Source organism: Cyprinus carpio, chromosome A19 (assembly GCF_018340385.1).
Source record: "Cyprinus carpio isolate SPL01 chromosome A19, ASM1834038v1, whole genome shotgun sequence".
Taxonomy (NCBI): Eukaryota; Metazoa; Chordata; class Actinopteri; order Cypriniformes; family Cyprinidae; genus Cyprinus; species Cyprinus carpio.
Genome location: NC_056590.1, coordinates 4579935 through 4599207, shown reverse-complemented (window position 1 = coordinate 4599207; position 19273 = coordinate 4579935). Strand labels below are relative to the sequence as shown.

Sequence of the window (19273 nt, the reverse complement as noted above, 5' to 3'; positions counted from 1 at the left end):
TTGATCGGTGGAATGCTGTCCTCGTTCCTGTCTTCCACACATGACAAGCTCGAGGGAGAACACAGCAGTTCCTGAATGTTAATGTACCTCCACAGGAGGAAGAGTTGTTTATCTGAAGAAGGAAGTTATCCTTTGGTCCAGAAAACCTGATTAAATGAAGCTTTCCAGTCATCACCTGCTGATTAATTTAATTTCCCTTATTTTCAGTTTCATTAAACATTTTTATTCAAAAGAAATAGATAAAATTGTACATTTAGAATGACTCGTGGTCTTTATTGTGTAGTGAAATGTTTCCATTTGTGCCACCTATAGTGTCCACCCAGGGCTAATACCATAGCATATGAAAATTATGATATTGTGGCTATTGTGTCTATGTTGTGTATTTGGTGTACTTGCTTATCGTGATTATATTTATTTGTTTTATTTGTTTATTTATTCATTTATTTTTATGGCCGTGCAGAAGGCAGTGGGTGTGTTTTTTAGTAAATGTGCTTGATCACTTAACTCTCATGGAACATCAGTGATATTAGCAACATTTACACTCTCCACAGCTACATTTTTTAATGAATACATGTACTTTTTACTTTCCCTTTTGAGGAAAGTCTGTTCACTCAGCGGCCATATTTGCCAAGACTATCCGAATGGCAAAATACTGAAAACCTCAACAACAAAAACCAGCAACACAATCTGGCATGAATGTTGTTTCTTATTCTCAAATAGTGTTTATTTTAAAGGTGGGATGTTTATTTATAATGCAGAACTTTTTCTGCCAAATTTGGTGTGGCACTTCCTCTCTTCTGTAGTAATATGAATGCACCATCTTGGTATATCTGAATATATAATCTATTTACACTTCTCCAACAGTTCTTCCTGCTGTGTTGGATAAGAAACAGGTAGCACATTGATCTGCCAGACGTGGGTCTTTCAAATTGCATAATGATGCATTTAACAGTAAATGGCCAAACATCTGTTCTGCTACTGTGCTGTTTGTATCTTGATAAAAGTTGTTTTAGATTGTGAGAACTACGGTCTCTTTGAGCTAGTTAAGTACTAGTTAAGTACTGTTAAAGTCAGCTTCTCTAAGCCTCAGGTGATACTGGGTGTGTGGTCTACAGGTTCTCTTCACACAGAATCCCTGCTCAGAAACCATCTGAATCTGAAAGACACCCTTCTGTAATCTGATTGATTATTCAGTGGTTTTCTTTGATTGACACTGTCTCATCTACCTATGTTTCAAGGGTGATTGTCCTCCTCTGACACACTTCTGCTCCTCTCACATATTTTCACTGTGTCTAATTTGCACCAGCCTAACCTGTCAGACTTACCTGACTACTTTTGGGAGCCGTGGCCAATCCCTGTGTGTGTTAAAGGAAAACATGCTCAGCTGGACATGACACCATGAACACTGAGACCTGCACTGTCACGGTAAAAAGACTGACTGCACACCAGTAAAGGAAGAGGCATAATTCAGCATTCAACAAAGCATCTGAAACAAACCAGAGGTAAGTCAGCTACATGAGCTGTGTGAATGTTCTGCTGGGGATCTGTCCTGTTAATAAAGACTGCTTTGCTTGAAGGTTGGTGTTACTGGTAACACTTTATAATGACTTTCATTAATAAATCATTAACAAACATTATATAATGCTTAACAGATAATTAGTTAATATATTATATGTTAATATGTTAGATAATATATGTTTACAAATGTCATTAAACTTTCAATGCATTTTAAAAATATACAAATGATTTTTACAGAAATTATACAATATTTACAAGTTTATTTGTTAATGTACTTTTGAATGCTTACAAATGTCATTAAAATTAAAATAGCTAATGATCATTTTTACATTTACAAATGTGAAAATATAGCTTATAGGCACTTCACAAACTATTCATGTTATATATTTATTAGCTTATAATCATAGTCTGTAAAGGTCATATATTTGGTCTTAGTTTGTTGTGTTGACTTCTACTATTAGCACATCTTTATTTATTAATAACTTGTTAATGTTTTTGCAGTACCCAGTCTAAAGTAGAAACTATTCATCAATTGTAAATGTGTATAAACATTTACTAATCATTGATACCTTTATGAGCAGTCATTTTGATGCAATAAGTGTTCCAAATGACCGAAATTCACTGTTTTCACATCTTTACAAATCAAGTAGACTTTTAGCTACTTTAACAATGTTTGTTTAAAAAGTTGGTTAGTTAAGTTTAGCTAAATGCTTGGCAGGGATATATCACACATTGTAATTTGGGTGCAAAACATGTTTTTATCACCTCAACACTTACAGTATATTAGTATACTATTGTGTAACATTAAACAGAATATTCCTTGAATCATACATCAACAGGTGGAAATTAAAAAAAAAAAATCATTTATCAAAACAATGCAATATAAACAGACTGAATTGTGTTCCCTTATAGTAATCAAATTGACCCCTGTACACTTTTTGAATTTGCCCTGAAGAAGGCCACAGAGGCCGAAACATGTTGGCATGTTGAACTAATGATCCATTAAGCATTACATAATGTTTGTTAATGATTATTAATGAGAGTTATTATAAAGTGTTACCGTGTTACTTACTAGAGTTTATAACCATGATATCAAAAATCATTATCACAGTTCTCACCACAAATCCATTTCATTGTTAAAGTATCAATTCATTAAGCATCTTTCATGAGTGTTTTATTGGTTTATCAGGTACAGTTGGACTGTCTGTTAGTGTTCTTCATGCAGTCACGCTGCTGGTTTAGAGTCTACACTCCATCAGATCCATCACCTACCAGCACTGTTCTCTGACTGTACTTCTAAACAGAGTGACTATAAATAAATAAATAAAACACCTGCTATGTGACATTGTATACTAAATAAATAATTTCATGCTCTAACAAACTGGACCATTGAGGATAACGGTTATTATAAATGACATTAGATGCAGTTTATGCGCTGCATGTTGGAATAGTATTTAACATACTCAGTAAAGGAACTCAACCAGACATGGTTAAACCAGATTTACAGCATTTTACACAATGTTTGTGCACACGACCTTTGTTTTGAGATATGTCGGCACATCTAATGCCACATGATTGTGCGTTCATAACCAGGCACCTCCCAGTGAAAAGTCCAGCTTACACGTTCCATGCAGGTTCAGGCTGGTTTATGCTGGTTTAGTGCTAGTGTTTGGTCATGATTGACAGTGTGATATCTATGCCTGCAGTGCTCATGGACATCTAAACTATTAGCGGGGAAGCTACTAGTCACTCAATCAGCCATATTAGTTCTCCAGACCACCACAGGACAGCAATGCCTGACAGCCCATGCCATGAGCTAAACTGACCCGTTGTTCTGCGTACATCTTTGTTTATAAAGTGATTGTTACTACAGATGTCTGTAATGTTTAACATCAATTTGCCCACAAAGCAATATAAGGAAATAGTTCAAATGCGCATGCCTACTGCACACTGCTGATGGACACAGCTAACCGAACACAAAATAATATCATTTCTGCATGTATGTAGTTCTGCAGGAAATTTTAAACATGACCATTTATATAAGATTATTATAAACTGAGTCAAATACCACTCATCATAATGAAAACCCGTTTTCAAGCCCATACGGTACAGTCAGTGCTCTTTCTCTGATTAAGGTGTGATGAATTACACACTCTAAATAAGCAGTGAAAAGATGGACGATGTTTACGAATTTAAATTAATTAATTTTTGATTGTTTTTTACCTCTAGCATTTTAATGTCAATTAGAGTTATATCATTTAAATCAATAATAATTCATTGAAAACTGTGTCTCCCGGCTGACAACAACTACCCCAGAGTCATTTTTCAATACTTGGATATGTTATGTTTTCTAGGCTGTCAAAGAAGCACAAGATGGCCCAGCTGGACGGTGATCTTTTCTCTGAGCAGGAGCTGACCTGCTCCATCTGTCTGGATCTCTTCAGCGAGCCCGTCTCCACGCCATGCGGACACAACTTCTGCCAGGGCTGCATCGGGGGCTACTGGGCCTCTAGCTCAGTCTGCACCTGCCCACTGTGCAAACGGGTGTTTGAGGAGCGTCCTGAGCTCAGCATAAACCGTGTGTTTGCACATATCGCTCAGAAATATAAAGAGATGCACTATGATGGGCCACCTCAACCGAAGCCAAGGCAAAAAGCGGTTATTAATGGAGCTTCGCTAGCTGATGCAGAGCAGATTTTATGTGACGTCTGCAGTGGCAAGAAAAAGAAAGCTGTCAGTTCCTGTGTAACGTGCACTGCGTCATACTGTGAGATTCACGTCCTGCCACATCAGCAGACGTCGTTCTATGCTTCCCATCAGCTGCTGGATCCTCACGAGGCCCTGCGAGGCCGAACCTGCCAGGAGCACCACCGGCTGCTGGAGGTCTACTGTCGGACAGATCAAAAGTGTATTTGTGCCATCTGTGTGCTGGAGGAACACCGCACACACACCACAGTCTCAGTGCAGACAGAACGTGCCAGCAAACAGGTAACAGTTTCTCTTTTTAATGTGGAAATGCTAATGTGGAAATATGTTTTCAGTGCAGCTCAAAACTGCAATGCCAAGAGACAAGAAGGGATAGATCACAAGTTGATCCAAACCTGTATGAGTTTCTTTCATCTGATGAACAGAATAATATTCAATTTCCTATTTAAATATAAAAATATATGAATATATATATAAATACTATATAAGTCAATGGCTACCATCAACTGTTTGGATACATTTGGTTAAAAATGTCTTCAAAAATAACTTTTATTTGTTAAACAAAAGAAAGAATCTCATACAGGTTTGGAATGACATGAGGTTGAAGAAATGATGACAGAATTTCATTTTTGAGTGAACTACCACTTTAATATTTCTAATCTATAGTTAGGAGCAGAGCACTAAAGGTGCTAAAAACACCTATTGTTTTTCTTAGTGTTATTTTTATCATTGTATTTGTTGTTGTTCTTCTTCTTCTTAGTAGAGCTTGCTTTCTTTCTTTTTTCTCTAACTTTATTAATATAGCAGCTTTACAGTGTGAAACAGGAAAATAGTTTGTCAATAATGCAAGAGGACAATAACAAACAGTCAACTTTTCCAGCTAAAATCAGTTCATTGAACAACATACCTCGGAATAAGAGAGAAACAGACTAATAAGAGCGTAGATGCCATTCTTCTAATGATGTAGCAAGTACATCAGGTGTTATGGGAAGTGTTCCGGGTTCCGGTTTACCTAATTAATGCAGCCTAAAAATCCTTTAACGGATTTGGATATTAGAAGTGTATTAGTATGTTATGTGTAAGCCAGGTTAAAGAGATGGGTCTTTAATCTAGATTTAAACTGCAAGAGTGTGTCTGCCTCCCGAACAATGTTAGGTAGGTTATTCCAGAGTTTGGGCGCTAAATAGGAGAAGGATCTGCCGCCCGCAGTTGACTTTGATATTCTAGGTATTATCAAATTGCCAGAGTTTTTGAGAACGGCAGCGGACGTGGAGGACTATAATGTAACAAGAGCTCGTTCAAATACTGAGGTGCTAAACCATTCAGGGCTTTATAAGTAATAAGCAAGATTTTAAAATCTATACGATGTTTGATAGGGAGCCAGTGCAGTGTTGACAGGACCGGGCTAATATGATCATACTTCCTGGTTCTAGTAAGAACTCTTGCTGCTGCATTTTGGACTAACTGGAGTTTGTTTACTAAGCGTGCAGAACAACCACCCAATAGAGCATTACAATAATCTAACTTTGAGATGTTTCTTGTATAGAATAGATTTATAAAGCTGAGTATCATCAGCATAACAGTGAAAGCTAACACCGTGTTTCCTGATGATATCTCCCAAGGGTAACATGTAAAGCGTGAAGAGTAACGGCCCTAGCACTGAGCCTTGCGGTACTCCATACTGCACTTGTGAATGATATGATACCTCTTCATTCACTGCTACGAATTGATGATGGTCAAGATTTGAACCATGCTAATGTAATTCCACTAATGCCAACATAATTTTGTAGTCTACTCAAAAGAATGTTGCCGTAGCAAAGCATCACTGTTATTATCTCATATTCTTCATCTGGACAAAACTTTGGCACCTTACTTATCACACACCATTCAGCTATGATTCTGTATAAGTAATCAAGTGAACAGTATTTGGAGGAAAAAAAGGTGAAACAATTTTCATAGACACTGACAAGGGATTGGGGAGAGTAACCAACTCAAAAATTTGGCGCGAAAGTTCAGCGCGATGATGCTTTAGAATCAAAATCAAAAACAGATCACTATGGGGCTATTCACACCAGGTGTGATTATTCAGATTAATAACAAAAAAGGATGCTTATAAGAAATGATAAACAGGTTTAGCATTCAAAACATACAAAGAGTGCATGTCTGCCTATTATAGAATCAGAATCAAAAGCGGAAGTTCAAAATCAGAAGTTATTACAAGCACTCGACTCGGTTTAAAGTGGGTTTTAAACAAATACATTAATAATCATAGATTTTCAAGTGTAGCTTGATGCTAATTGTATCTCTAATTATATATTATGATGTATTCTTGTAAGCATTATAGATAGTTTGTGTTTCTGGTGTAGAACCGAACTTTATCTTAATTTAATGCTGTATACTGAACAGCGACGATGTTAGGCTTGCTTTATATGCATCGCCACTGCGCAGACTGAACCGGGTTTGACATCGAAGTACCACGAGAGCAACTCTTAAAGCTTTTGAATCGCTCTCGCAGTATTTGATGTCATACGCCAATCGATCTGTGCAGCACCGATGCACCTCGACTGAGCCTGTTAACTCCATATACAGATACACAACTGAGGAAAAATGCATTGTTGGTCAGCTCCACCTAGCGTGCAGGCGAGAATTAGCAGAAGGCGATCAATCATGCATTTAGGGTGAATGAATTGTTGGTGGGATATATGTGGATTGGAGGAGAGAATTAGCAGAAGGGTGCTGTTCTTACTCTTTTGACTGCCGTGACAATAAAGAGAGGCCTAGCAACCATATAGAAAAATTACCCAGCCATATCACAGCACCCATTGAGGCCTTTCAGGGCCACAGCTGTATTTCAGCAGCAGAACATCATAGAGACATGGTGTGGACTTTATGATATATGGATGATATTAAGTCATTCACAAAAGACTGAGAGGAAGAGAGATTTTAGATCTAAGAGACTTAATTTTTTTTTCTCACCTCATAGAGACTCCTGGGAAAAACAGAACTGGACCTCCAGACATGTATTGACAAAAGAAATGCCCAGCTGACTGAGCTGAATAGCAAACTACACGCCTTGCAGGTATTTTAAAACTATAGTCAAGCTTTATTGTCATTGAAGTTTGCAGCACACAGATGAATAAAATTGGTATAATTGTCTTCTAAGTGTGAAAAGCTATAGATAGCTTTAAAATTTACTGTGAAAAACTTTCACAATGGTTTTTTTTTTACAGTGATGTTTAATCACTTGTCTTCACATAGTTAAAAACTTTGCTAAAATCATTCTTTTAATAAACATCTATGCCGAAAATGTTTTGAACTGTCCATTTGAATGGTGCTCACAATGTTTGCAGTCCAGGCTTGTCATGCACAATGTCTTTCACAGAGCTACGCTCAGGCTGAGCTGTCCGAGGTGGAGCAGCTCCTGTCTGACGTCACACACTCGGTAGATCGCATCCGCAGCGAGCTGGTGGGTGGGATCGAGGAGAAGAGAGAGGCTGTGATTGGACGAGGACAAAGCATTGTCACCCAGCTTGAGACAAAGTTAGCGCAGCTGCGAGAGCGCAGAGGTCGACTAGAGGCACAGGCTATTTCAGACGACCACATCGGCTTCCTTCAGGTACACAGATGCAGTCTTACAACAGACACCCCAGAGTCTGTGTTTTTTGTTTTGTTTTGTTTTAACTACATCCATTGCTTCATTTTTTTATTGCAACCTATTCTCACTCCCAAGGCATCAAACACTGAATTATGGTCAAGTGCCTTGCATGTCACTATTAAGACACTGGGTGTCACTACATCCACAAACTATGCTTGTTTTATGCATCTCTTATGATTATAATGTTTCTGGATAAAATGTCTCCACAACTGTGTTTATTTGTAGAATAAAACAGATAACATATTTAATTTGTATTCATACATAAAATGTTATATTTATACTAACCCCTAACCTAATGTGACATTTATAATAACCCCTATCCTAAACCCACCCACTTTAACTCTAACCTCACAGAACAAGCCGATAAAAATTCAGTCACAGTAATTTACTGCAAAAATGGACATATATATATATATATATACACACACACACACACACACACACACACACAAATGATGCATGATGCATGATGCATTTCCTGATGCCATACAATATCTTTATGTGAGAAACTTAGGTTTTAACTGCTCATTCAAAAGATAAATCTTTTATTATGATGCAATTAGTTATGAGTCAATGGCATTTTACAGTCAAAGCTGACATACATAATGCTTCTTTAGGTGCGATTTTTGAATATGTGGATGACTCAGCATTACAGCAGATGGAGACATTATCATTTTTGGGTATTTTGCAATGGCGTTCCTAGTTCATCTATATAACAATGGCAAGGTCTTAATAGTGACGTGCAAGGCACTTCAACATGCTTCAGTTTTTAAAGACTTCGCAGTGAGGACAGGTTGTTTACTCCTTCCCTGATGGAAAGATGAAACCATGACAGTGCATCCCAAATACAATATAAACAAAACTGTATTACTTTACAGTAATGGCATTACTTCTAAGTTGAACTGTAGGATATTTTTATGTAAAACGAAATGAGATTTGTAACTGAGATTCAGCCGGCATTCATTATAACACTTGTGCTTTTAAGCCATCTGCACACGAGTCACTATTCTCTCCGCCATCTCTGATGAAATCGTCCATGTTTTTCTGCATTAGCGCAGTTTTGAACTTATTACATATTACTAATGCATTCCTATACTGGATCCTTGAACTTTACAGAAGTTTGCTGGCTTCAAATGACGTCCTGGGTAGTGTGCTTTATAGTGTCATTTCTAATCACCCAGACACTGATGCCTTTACTCAGTACCAGCAACATGTCAGAAGTGCCGGTACTGTGTACCAGTGCATACTGGCCCACTTCAAGCACTGATGTCCACCATCATTTTTGATGACAGACTCCTTAGTAAGGACACTGTGCCATACACTACTACTACATTAAGTACTACACTTTGTATATACTAGGCCACAAAGTGTTGGAAAGCAAGTAAAAAAAAAAAAAAAAAAACAGCTTCTAATTGTGTAATGATTTAGTTGATGACTAAAGAAGACTGGAACTCATCAGTACGCTTTAATGAATATCCACTGGAGGCAAGTTGCAGTTCAGCCCAAGTGCAGATTATTAAGAACACATCAAAACAAAGAAACAGTACAATGACTTGACAATAGTGGACTAGACTAGACTTGGGGGAAAAAACTCACCACAAAGGGTTACAAATATCAACAAGAGACAAGAAGAACATGAGGGCACTAGAAATGATTCACAGGACACAGGACATGTCCGAAACCACAGTTGGCTTCACAAGTTATAAAATTATCACACTACACTAAAGCACTTTTTATTTTACTTGACCATTTTGAAGTGTATGTGGTGCAACTATTCTCGGAATAATTAAGGCAGAAAGGTGGACGAATGAGAGGCAAGTGAATTTGTGCATAGAAAGATCTGCAGAAACCACAGATTGTGGATGAGGGGCAGAATCCCTCATAAAGCAGATACTCGCTCAAGTCTCATTACTACACTCTGTTTTTTCAGTATACCTCAGCATAAGGCATACACACAGTGTTTTATCTTCATCATGTTCAATTCCACCAGATTCTTTTGAATATGATCATCTTTTTATGATGACAGAGTTTTGAGGAAGCCAACAGTCCCTTGCAGGACTCAGATATGGATATGCATGAGGTGGATGAGCTGACCCTACGCTTCTCACTTGGGGACGTCAAAGCAGCTTTAGGAGAGATCCGGGAAAAACTGGATGACATACGCTTTGGGGAAGTGCATTACCGACACTCTGGTGAGAAACTGCTGTGTGATAAATTTAGTAACACAGCATTAGTTGCATAACATTGCATTTAGTGCTAAGGAACAGAATGACAAACTCTGTGGAATACTGTTCTGGCATTAATAAATAACTACACAAGAACAAATGAGTAACACAATATTAACTACAGTTAACTAACAAGAAACTCTGATTAACAGATTAGTAAGTAATAGCACTCAGTTGAATGCAGTAGTTCACTATTAGGTATTTTTCATGCCACCCAGAGAACTGCTAAGAAACTATACACAGTTTCATAATTAATGTGACACTAATCAAAAACTAATGCAGGATAAATTAAGATTATAACTGCTACTATAATTAACATTTAACCTCTTACATAATCAATATGTAATGGCAGCTTTGTGATTTAGGTAAACTGTTAATAATTGGACTCAAGTGTTACTAAATCCATTAGAAGGAATTACGATCCAGAACCTTACAAACCCTTAAAAGCTAACAATGACTTAAAGGCACAAGATTTTTTTATTAAAATATCCAAAAACCACTAGAACAGTGTTATATATTTTGCTTACTTGTGTACTTACATTATCCCAAATGTTTTGTTTAAATCCAGAGAAATAAGCAATTTTCACTAGTGACACGACCTGTGCATAGTTCACCGTGTGTGCCAGTCATAAGATTTCCATTGTGCAGAAAACATGGAAACAACAAAGACGCTTTAAGATGTTGCATTTTAATAGACAGGTGACGACTGCACACAGTAGCATTATAACAGAACTTTCAAATGTATCTAGTATGATAAAAGCTCTGCTGTTTTTGAGCTGTGTGTCGCGCTCGTTCAGTGTCCTCATTTCACTTCGACGGCTTTCAGCCTCACCCTTCTTCATTCTACTATGTTAATAAATCATTAGCTCATCCATGAACATGAGTCCCATCTGATTGCACCGGCTGTGGGGATGCAGACGACAACTCCCATGATTCCACACTCAGTCACGGCGTCATCAAACTACGCCTTTGTTTCTTTGTTTGTTTTGAATATGCGGCCTCTAGTGATGAAAATTATGTATTGTGCCTTCAAGTCATTTAGAATACTGTTACAAATAATTACTAATTGCTTCTGAAGGATTTGATAGTATGTTTGAGTGATTCATACCATGACCTGCATTTTTGAATTATGCATTTTCACATTATTTCTTTGGGAGGCATGAAAGAATAGTAGTTATTGATTAGCTAATAGTGAACTACTGCATTGCTTTAACTTACCTATGCTTTAATCAGAGTTCCCATTCAGTCGGTCACTACGAATCACGTCATGACCGATGAATTGGGATCTCGCTTCGAGAGACCAATCTACTTTGAGTGAAAACTTAACAAGCCAATGGACATTGGCATGCAATGACTGCATCCAGTTGCCACTGATCACAGTGTGAGCATAAAAAGGCAGCTGGTGCAATGCACACCAGCTTATCGCTTCTGAGCCAAGTGACAATATCGTTTTGCTCCATCCAGTATCTTCATCGTGACGACGAGTTCAGCACGCTCTAGGGAGCTTTTTGTGTTGGCAATTGGCGCTTCAGCCGTGGTTGTTCCTGTGTCGAGTGGGTTGCACACTTCAGGCTGCACTACCACCTGTAAAAGAGCATTTCCCTGAAATAGCCTATTTCTCTAAAAGAGTACACGGGTGTGTCTTTGTAAAGATGATGGATTATCTTTTTAAAGATTCTGTTTCACCCTTGTGTTTCTGGATGCGGTCGTTACCTGGTGGGAGGTGATGGTCATGATCGCTGCTTCACGTGTCTGGGCATTAAACACGCTGAAGTGTCATTCGTGGATGAGTCATGTTCCCATAGCAGGAAGATGACCATCTCTGAGCTGTGGGCCAGGCTCTGGGTTGTCATTCGTGGATGAGTCATGTTCCCATAGCAGGCCAGGCAAGGACTACTTCACGCAGTAGCACGGGGGGTCTGAGGGTTTAAAGTGGTGGCAAACCCCTCAGGGAACCAATCCTCGGGGGCCCACCACTCCTCTAGCGCTTCAGAACCAGTCGAGCTGCCAAAGGACTGTGCTGGGCCCTCTTCAAAGAGCGTACCAGCGGTATCTTTCGGTGCTCCTTCTGACGACTGTGCTGGGCCCTCTTCATCGGAGGGAGAGCTCTCTGGAGAGGAAGATTCAGCTGCGCTTGCGCTGCCACCCTCTGGGGTAGATGACCATCTCTGAGCTGTGGGCCAGGCTCTCCCCCTGGGATTCCTGGGCCACCAAGAGTGTAGGACTCGAGTGGGAACCTCCACCGCATCCCAAGCCCTCGAGGTTGGATGATAAGTTTCTCTGAGTTCTCAGCGCCCCGCCCCAGTGCCTTTCTTCCCGAAGGTGCATGAGGAGCTCACCAGGTCATGGATGGCACCTTTTACTGCCAGAAACCGGCCTGCTGGTTCCTCCTCCCTCACCACCCTTGACAGTTGATGTTCTAAGATGTCCTAAGACCGCTGAGACTTTGCTGCCGGTTTATACTGCCAGAGCACTGCTATGGCTTTACTTCGGTTTTATCAGGCCAAGGCACTGTGAGGAATTTTTGTAGGTGGTCCGAACCGCTACTGACCTCACAGTAGAGAAGGTTAAATCCTCCCCAGCACCCCTCCATACCCTCTTGGGACCTGTCTCTGGTGTTCAAAACACTACAGCAGGGCCTATTTAAGCCTTTGCAGTCAGTTGAGCTGAAGCTTCTGTCAATGAAAACTCTGCTTGCACTGGCCTCCATCAAGAGGGTAGGGGACCTGCATGTATTTTTGGTCGACGATTCATGCCTAGAGTTTGGGCTGGCTGACACCCAGGTAATCCTGAGGCCCTGGCCCTGCCATGTGCCCAAGGTTCCCACTACTCCCTCTTACGGGATCAGGGTGTGAGCCTCCAAGCGCTGCCCTCAGAAGAGGCAGAACCAGCCCTAGCTTTGCTTTGTCCTGTCTGAGCCTTGATATGCTACGTAGAACATACACAAATCCTTAGTACCTCAGACCAACTCTTTGTCTTTTACGGAGGCCGGCAGAAGGGGAAGGCCGTCTCTAAGCAGAGGATGGCCCACTGGATTGTGGATGCCATCACCCTGGCTTATCAGGCACAGGGTGTGCCCTGCCCGCTTAGGTTGCGAGCTCACTCTACTAGAAGTGTTGCATTCTCCTGGGCGCTGGCTCGTGGTGCCTCGCTAACAGATATTTGTAGAGCTGTGGGCTGGGCAACCCCCAACACATTTGCTAGATTCTGTAGCCTTCGTGTGACTGGTCTTCTTGTTGTGAGCCCCAGCCTACACCAAAAAGGGACACTGGAAGGGGCAGCATCCATGGCGCTTTGGTAGAGATCCCAATTCGTCAGTCACGATGTGACTCATAGTGACCGACTGAAAGGAAACGTTTTAGTTATGTATATAGCCCTCGTTCCCTGAAGGAGGGAACAGAGACATCATGTCACCACAGCTGCTGTACCACCGCTGAGCGGCCGGGTCCCCGTCTCGGCCCCTCAGCGTAAACCTTGTATGCGTTGCACCGGCTGCCTTTTTATGCTCACGCTGTGATCAGCTGGAATGCAATCATCGCATGCCAATGTCTTTTGGCTGGATTAGTTTACACTCGAAGTAGATTGATCTCTCGAAGTGGGATCCCAATTCGTCAGTCACGACGTGACTTCTCAGTTCCCTCCTTCAGGTAACGAGGGTTACATACGTAACCAAGACATTTCTTGTAGTCCATTGTAGTTACTACTGCATAGTTATTCATTAATGATGGAAGAGTATTTTAAAGTGTTTCCACAGAATGCATGTGTAACAGAAAGTCACTTATGAAGAGAACCTTATAAGAGTGACTTTGTATGCGTGTGATTTCTATGGCAGTGTCATCATTAGCAGAGAGTGAGAGTATGATGAGTGTTCGATCAATGAGGAGGAAGGAGTGGTCACTGAAAGGTAAAGAAAAACACCTGAACCCACACTGACATCTGTACCACTTCTAGTAGGAACATTAATGAGCTTTCTCCAAAATCTTTCATTTTATGTTTTACAGATCTACGGAAATTAAAAACAGGTATGTATATTTTTTTATTTATCTATACATTTTTTTCAGTGTCTTTCTTTTAAAAAAGCTCAAGCAGCAGACATTTTTGTTAGATGTTGGATTTTGAGGTTGTAGGAGTGTCAGGTTGAGTGCTTTTTCATGTGCATTTCCCTTTCCCTTTCATCTACACGCTTATAGAGATATTATCAAACAGATTCTTAGGTTCTTTAGTATTAATTATGTCTACAGTCAACTCTTTCCTGCAGCAATAATTGGTAGCACAGCAAAGTTCCTATGAGGGAACCAGAGGTGTGTCCCAGTTATGTACTTTTTTATTTTAAGTGGACTTCAAATATCTTGAAGATGCAGTTGATTAACTGAAAAATGAAGTGTGGAATGTTAGACAGTTCATGCATTTAACTGTCACAGCTTTACTAGATGGTAGAGTACATGCACAGGGTTATGTCTAGTAAAATATCCTTTATTTATATAGCTCTTTTTGCAATACAAATTGTCAAAACAGCTTTACAGTGTTAAAAAGGAATAATGTTTCAATAATGCATACAATTCAATTCTGCTGTAAAGCAGCTCTAAAAAAGGGGACAATAGTAAAGAGTAAACTTTTCAGGTAAAGTCGGTTCCCCAACTAAGCAAGCCAAAGGCAACAGTGGCAAGGAAACAAAACTCCATCAGTGACAGAAATGGAGAAAAAACCTTTGGAGAAACCAGACTCAGTCGTGGGGCCTGTTTTGTTGTGCCAGAGGGGTGTGTTTGATTCCAGGCTGCAACACAGTTATGATTTTCTTTTGATGATGTGAACATAACTGAGTAGTTGAGAATATGTGAACCATACAGTATATCACAGCACTGTGCTGATGAGAAATGGCAAGCGCTAGCAATTAAGGGTAGTGATGGTGATACAAGGCACCTGACTCAGGCAATGGAGCCTAACATAAACAGGATAATAGACTTCCATGGACATGCTAGCCATGCGCGTGACATAAACAGGATAATATACTTCCATGGACATGCTAGCCATGCTGGGGAACAAAATTTGCATCGTTGATGAGTGCACAGATACACTGAGCTGCATGATGAGAAATGATGAACTGCCTTTGCATTAGATGTAATGCTGTGCTGTGACGCAATCTTTTTTGTTTAAAAGCGCAGATGACTTCTTGACTTGAACGACGCAATCCATACTTTGTGAAAGGAGCAAATTATGCAAGGAGTGACTTATCTGTCAAATTATTTACACATGCTTCAGAATGCCTTGCAAGAGTGTGCTGTGATTTGTGATTATTATGGATGTGTTGAGATGGCTAAGAACTTCCAAACAAAATCTCACCATTAACAAAGGCTTTCAAGAATAAGTGTTGGATGAGAGCACTGGACAAGTGGAGCTTTGACGGTTATGCTACAGTGCTTTGCATGTGGTGCTTGCAGAAATGTCTGAGTGCTTTGGACAAAGATACAGCAAGTTAATTGAAGCTCTTTCAGCTTTTGATCCACAGAATGACAGCACGTTCTTGGATGCACAACTCATTCAACACATGCTGAACTTAACTAATTCAGAAAATGTTTTCATTTCGAACCAGTAACTGACTAGCAAAAATGAGTAGTCGTGCAACCCCTAGTGCTCCCTTCCTCAAATCTGGCCCTGGAGGTCCAATGCACTGCAGAGTTTAGCACCAACCCTGCTCAAAGTCACCTGCCTGTGATTTTCTAATGATCCCAAAGACATTGATTGGCATTGATTAGCATGCTCAGGTGTGTTTGATTAAGGTTAGAGCCAAACTCTGCAGGAATGTGGATCTTGAGGTCCAGATTTGAGGATCCCTGCCCTAGTGTATAGTTTGGACTGCCTCTTTTTGCTATGCTGCTACATTTTAACTTACTTAGATACAGTAGATAAATACATTTTTGCACACTAATGACATAATAGCAGGGATCATTTTACTGTTTAGTTAAAAGTAAATCATACCAGTGTAATTGCCCCTCTCATCCGGAGGGATAGTCCTCTAGTTAAAGTGTCCTGCCGCCGGAGCAGTGTATTCACAGTCGCAAGACTCTGTTCTTTCAGATCTATTCCACCAAGACCAAACACATTATCACTGTCATAACCATCACCATGGTAAGCTATTCTGGGTTGTGATGACTGAAACTAAAATAGCACAATACAGATTGTTTCAAAGCAGCTTTGCAGTAATAAACAAGGAACAGTGTCAATTATGAAACAAGTTCAGTTTGAACTGTAAAGCAGCTCAACAGATGATGTTTTATTACCTTCTGGCATCCAATCTGTGATTTAGATCGGCCCTTTAATATAGAATATTTTCTTTCTTTTTTTTAGGCCACAAAAAGGTTAAAAGCTATCTTGGTAAGTATTCTTGACTCCTGTATCATTTCTTTATTTTGCCTTCATAGCCTCATTTTTTGTAATATACTGTATATTATGTGCATGTCAAGCAAAGTCACGCCTTGATTCTTTTTTCAATTCAACTGAAACTTCTGTATAATTCTTTGAAATTCATGAGCTGCTGAAATATCTATTTAATTTCAGAGGACGTAACGCTGAATCCAACTACAGCGTACCCATTCCTCATCCTCTCAGACGACCGCAAACAGATGAAACGCGGCGAGAAGCTGCAGTTCTACAGGAACAGCTCGCAGCGCTTTGATGTTTGGTCCTGTGTGCTCGCCAAAGACGGCTACCAATCTGGAAGACACTACTGGGAGGTTGAATGCTTTAGACATTAATGCACACAAAAATCTGAGTAAGTTATATTTTTAGCACTAAAGATCTAAATGTCACACTTTCAGGTAAATGTTGGTGAAAATAAGGACTGGAAGCTGGGAGTGATGCGAGAGTCGGCCCCGAGGAAAGGTCTGTTTGACATGACCCCTGCCATTGGTTACTACGCGCTGTGGTGGAGCGGGAACCATTTACACGCTCTGACCGCGCCACCTCTCGCTAAGGTTAAGGTCATGGGTCACTTGCGGCGTATCGGCATCTATCTGGACTGTGAGGAGGGTCAGCTGGTCTTCTATAATGCCAAGACAGGATCAGAGGTGTATTCATTTACTGTAGCGTTCTCAGAGAAACTGTTCCCACTGTTCGGCACGGGCGATAAAGATGTGCCGTTGATGCTAATGTCCTCATTTGTCAGTGTCCCAGAATGAGAATGTGTGAATCTTGAAGGACAAAAGCAAGGAAGAAGAAAGGCTGATCATCTTTGAAGAAAGTAAGGCACAAAATGAGTTCAGGACAATGGAAAGAGAGATTAATGATGTAGGACACTCAGACATTGTGGAATAAAGTTGAAATTACACACTCGCCGCTGAAATTAAACTCTTCAAAAGTTTGGAATCACTAAGACATCTTTGAAACGAATTGATGCTTGTGTCAATAATGTAGCATTTAACTGATCAAAAATACAGTTCATCTGTAAATTATTAGTCTTGGCAAAGACATTTTTCTTGCAGGGCTATTTCTTGACACAGGCAAACTAGGGTGTTCTCTAGAGTGCCTTAGATTTTTAGTCTTGGCAAAGACATTTTTTTTGAATGTTTTTTTTTTGATATATGTGGAATTGAAATGAATGACAGCATCAGTGAAATAACACAAGTGTTGCACTACCACAACCAAATAAAAATATAAATACATCAAATGAAAAAAATAACAAAAGCATGATAGTGTTTCATTCACGTTAGTAATATAACTACATCTATCCCATATGAAATATTTTATTTTAATTATTTTTATATTTAAATGAATATTTTATATTTTTAACTGTATCATATCCCATCAATGAATTCTAAAAAAAAAAAAATAGTAAAATACATTGGGAATGTCATCAAAACTTTTGTTTATTTTATAGAATTTTTTGTTTTGTTTTTTGAATTACTGAATGTCATCAAAACTTTTGTTTCGTTTACAGAATTACTTGTCAATAATTGACGCAATATATTGTGGACTGATTGTTTGTTTGAGTAGGTAAATTGTGTATTACTAAATCTATTTAAACAGACTTTTTCCCAAAAAATTAAGGTTGTTTGATTACTTAATATATTTTTAAGGTTTTTTTCCCATTGTTTTAATGTTTTTTTTTATTTTTTTTTTTGGTAATTTTGCCGATATTTATTGTATTTGGTATTTGTAGGTAAAACTGATACTGAAACTCTTTCTAAATTATATTTTTGTATCAATTCTGAAAAATCTATGAGATGGTTATCCACAAAGAGATGATGTAAATGTTTCAATTTTTCATGAATAAGTGGAGATCTGTTAATGGTCAAATCTGGATTATGCCAAACAGGAAAGAGTGAATGTGCCGTTATTGGATTATGATTTATTTTATTAATTTTATTATGGAAAGAGTGAATGTGTGGTTGTTGGGTTATGGTTTTTTTTTTTATTTTTCTTGCTTTTGAGCATGGTATTTTTTTTTGTATGTATGTTTTTTATCCATCCTTTGAGATACTGAATTTAATCATGGGTTATTGACTATTTTGAGGTTTATCCATTGTCAGAGATACTGTAGTTGTTAAGGTATTTTATTCTTCCAATAGAAATTATTTATCTTGCTATTTAATGTGTTGAACCGTTTCTTAGTTGGCTGAATAGGAATCATTGTAAATAGATTTATTTTTTGGTAATATCACGGTCACTTTTATTATAGAGATTCTTTGGCAGGTTCATCCAGTGTTTTAAGTCATTCTCTGTGGATTTGTGTAGTGAGATAAAATTAAGATTAAATAAGATATTTATTTCTAAATATGTGATATTGCCTATTCTAAATGGGATATGCAGATGTTCTATACACTTTACACTGTTTATTTATTGGTAGAATTGTAGACTTGGACCAATTTATTGTATAATCTGATATTTTAGAATAATAATTAATGAGATTGATAACAAAGTGACTTTTCTAAATTTTTGTTGGTACAGTAAAATTTCGTCTGCATTTAGTGAAATTTTATGGATGCTTTATGTATTGAGAAGCCAATGTTGTTATCATTTTTTCTTATTGCAGCTCTATGAATAATGCAAATAGGAGTGGAGAGCGTGGCCATGCTTGCCTGGTCCCTCGTATCAACTGAAATGATGCTAAAATAATAATGTCATCAGTGATAACTGAAGCCCTGGGTTACTGTAGAATCTTTTAATCCAGTGG

The 19273-nt window shown here is 38.9% G+C and overlaps 1 protein-coding gene across 1 annotated transcript; it reads left to right on the top strand.

Moving 5' to 3' along the window:
* The first annotated feature begins 1359 nt into the window (after window positions 1-1359).
* LOC109056521 (E3 ubiquitin-protein ligase TRIM58-like) lies at window positions 1360-17621 on the top strand. The gene is made up of 10 exons (XM_042776119.1): window positions 1360-1502; window positions 3873-4506; window positions 7208-7303; window positions 7607-7840; window positions 9906-10071; window positions 13937-14008; window positions 14106-14126; window positions 16450-16476; window positions 16660-16835; window positions 16920-17621. The coding sequence occupies exons 2-10, from the start codon at window positions 3892-3894 to the stop codon at window positions 17277-17279; spliced, it is 1767 nt and encodes a 588-aa protein (XP_042632053.1). The 5' UTR covers window positions 1360-1502; window positions 3873-3891; the 3' UTR covers window positions 17280-17621.
* The last annotated feature ends 1652 nt before the right edge of the window (window positions 17622-19273 follow it).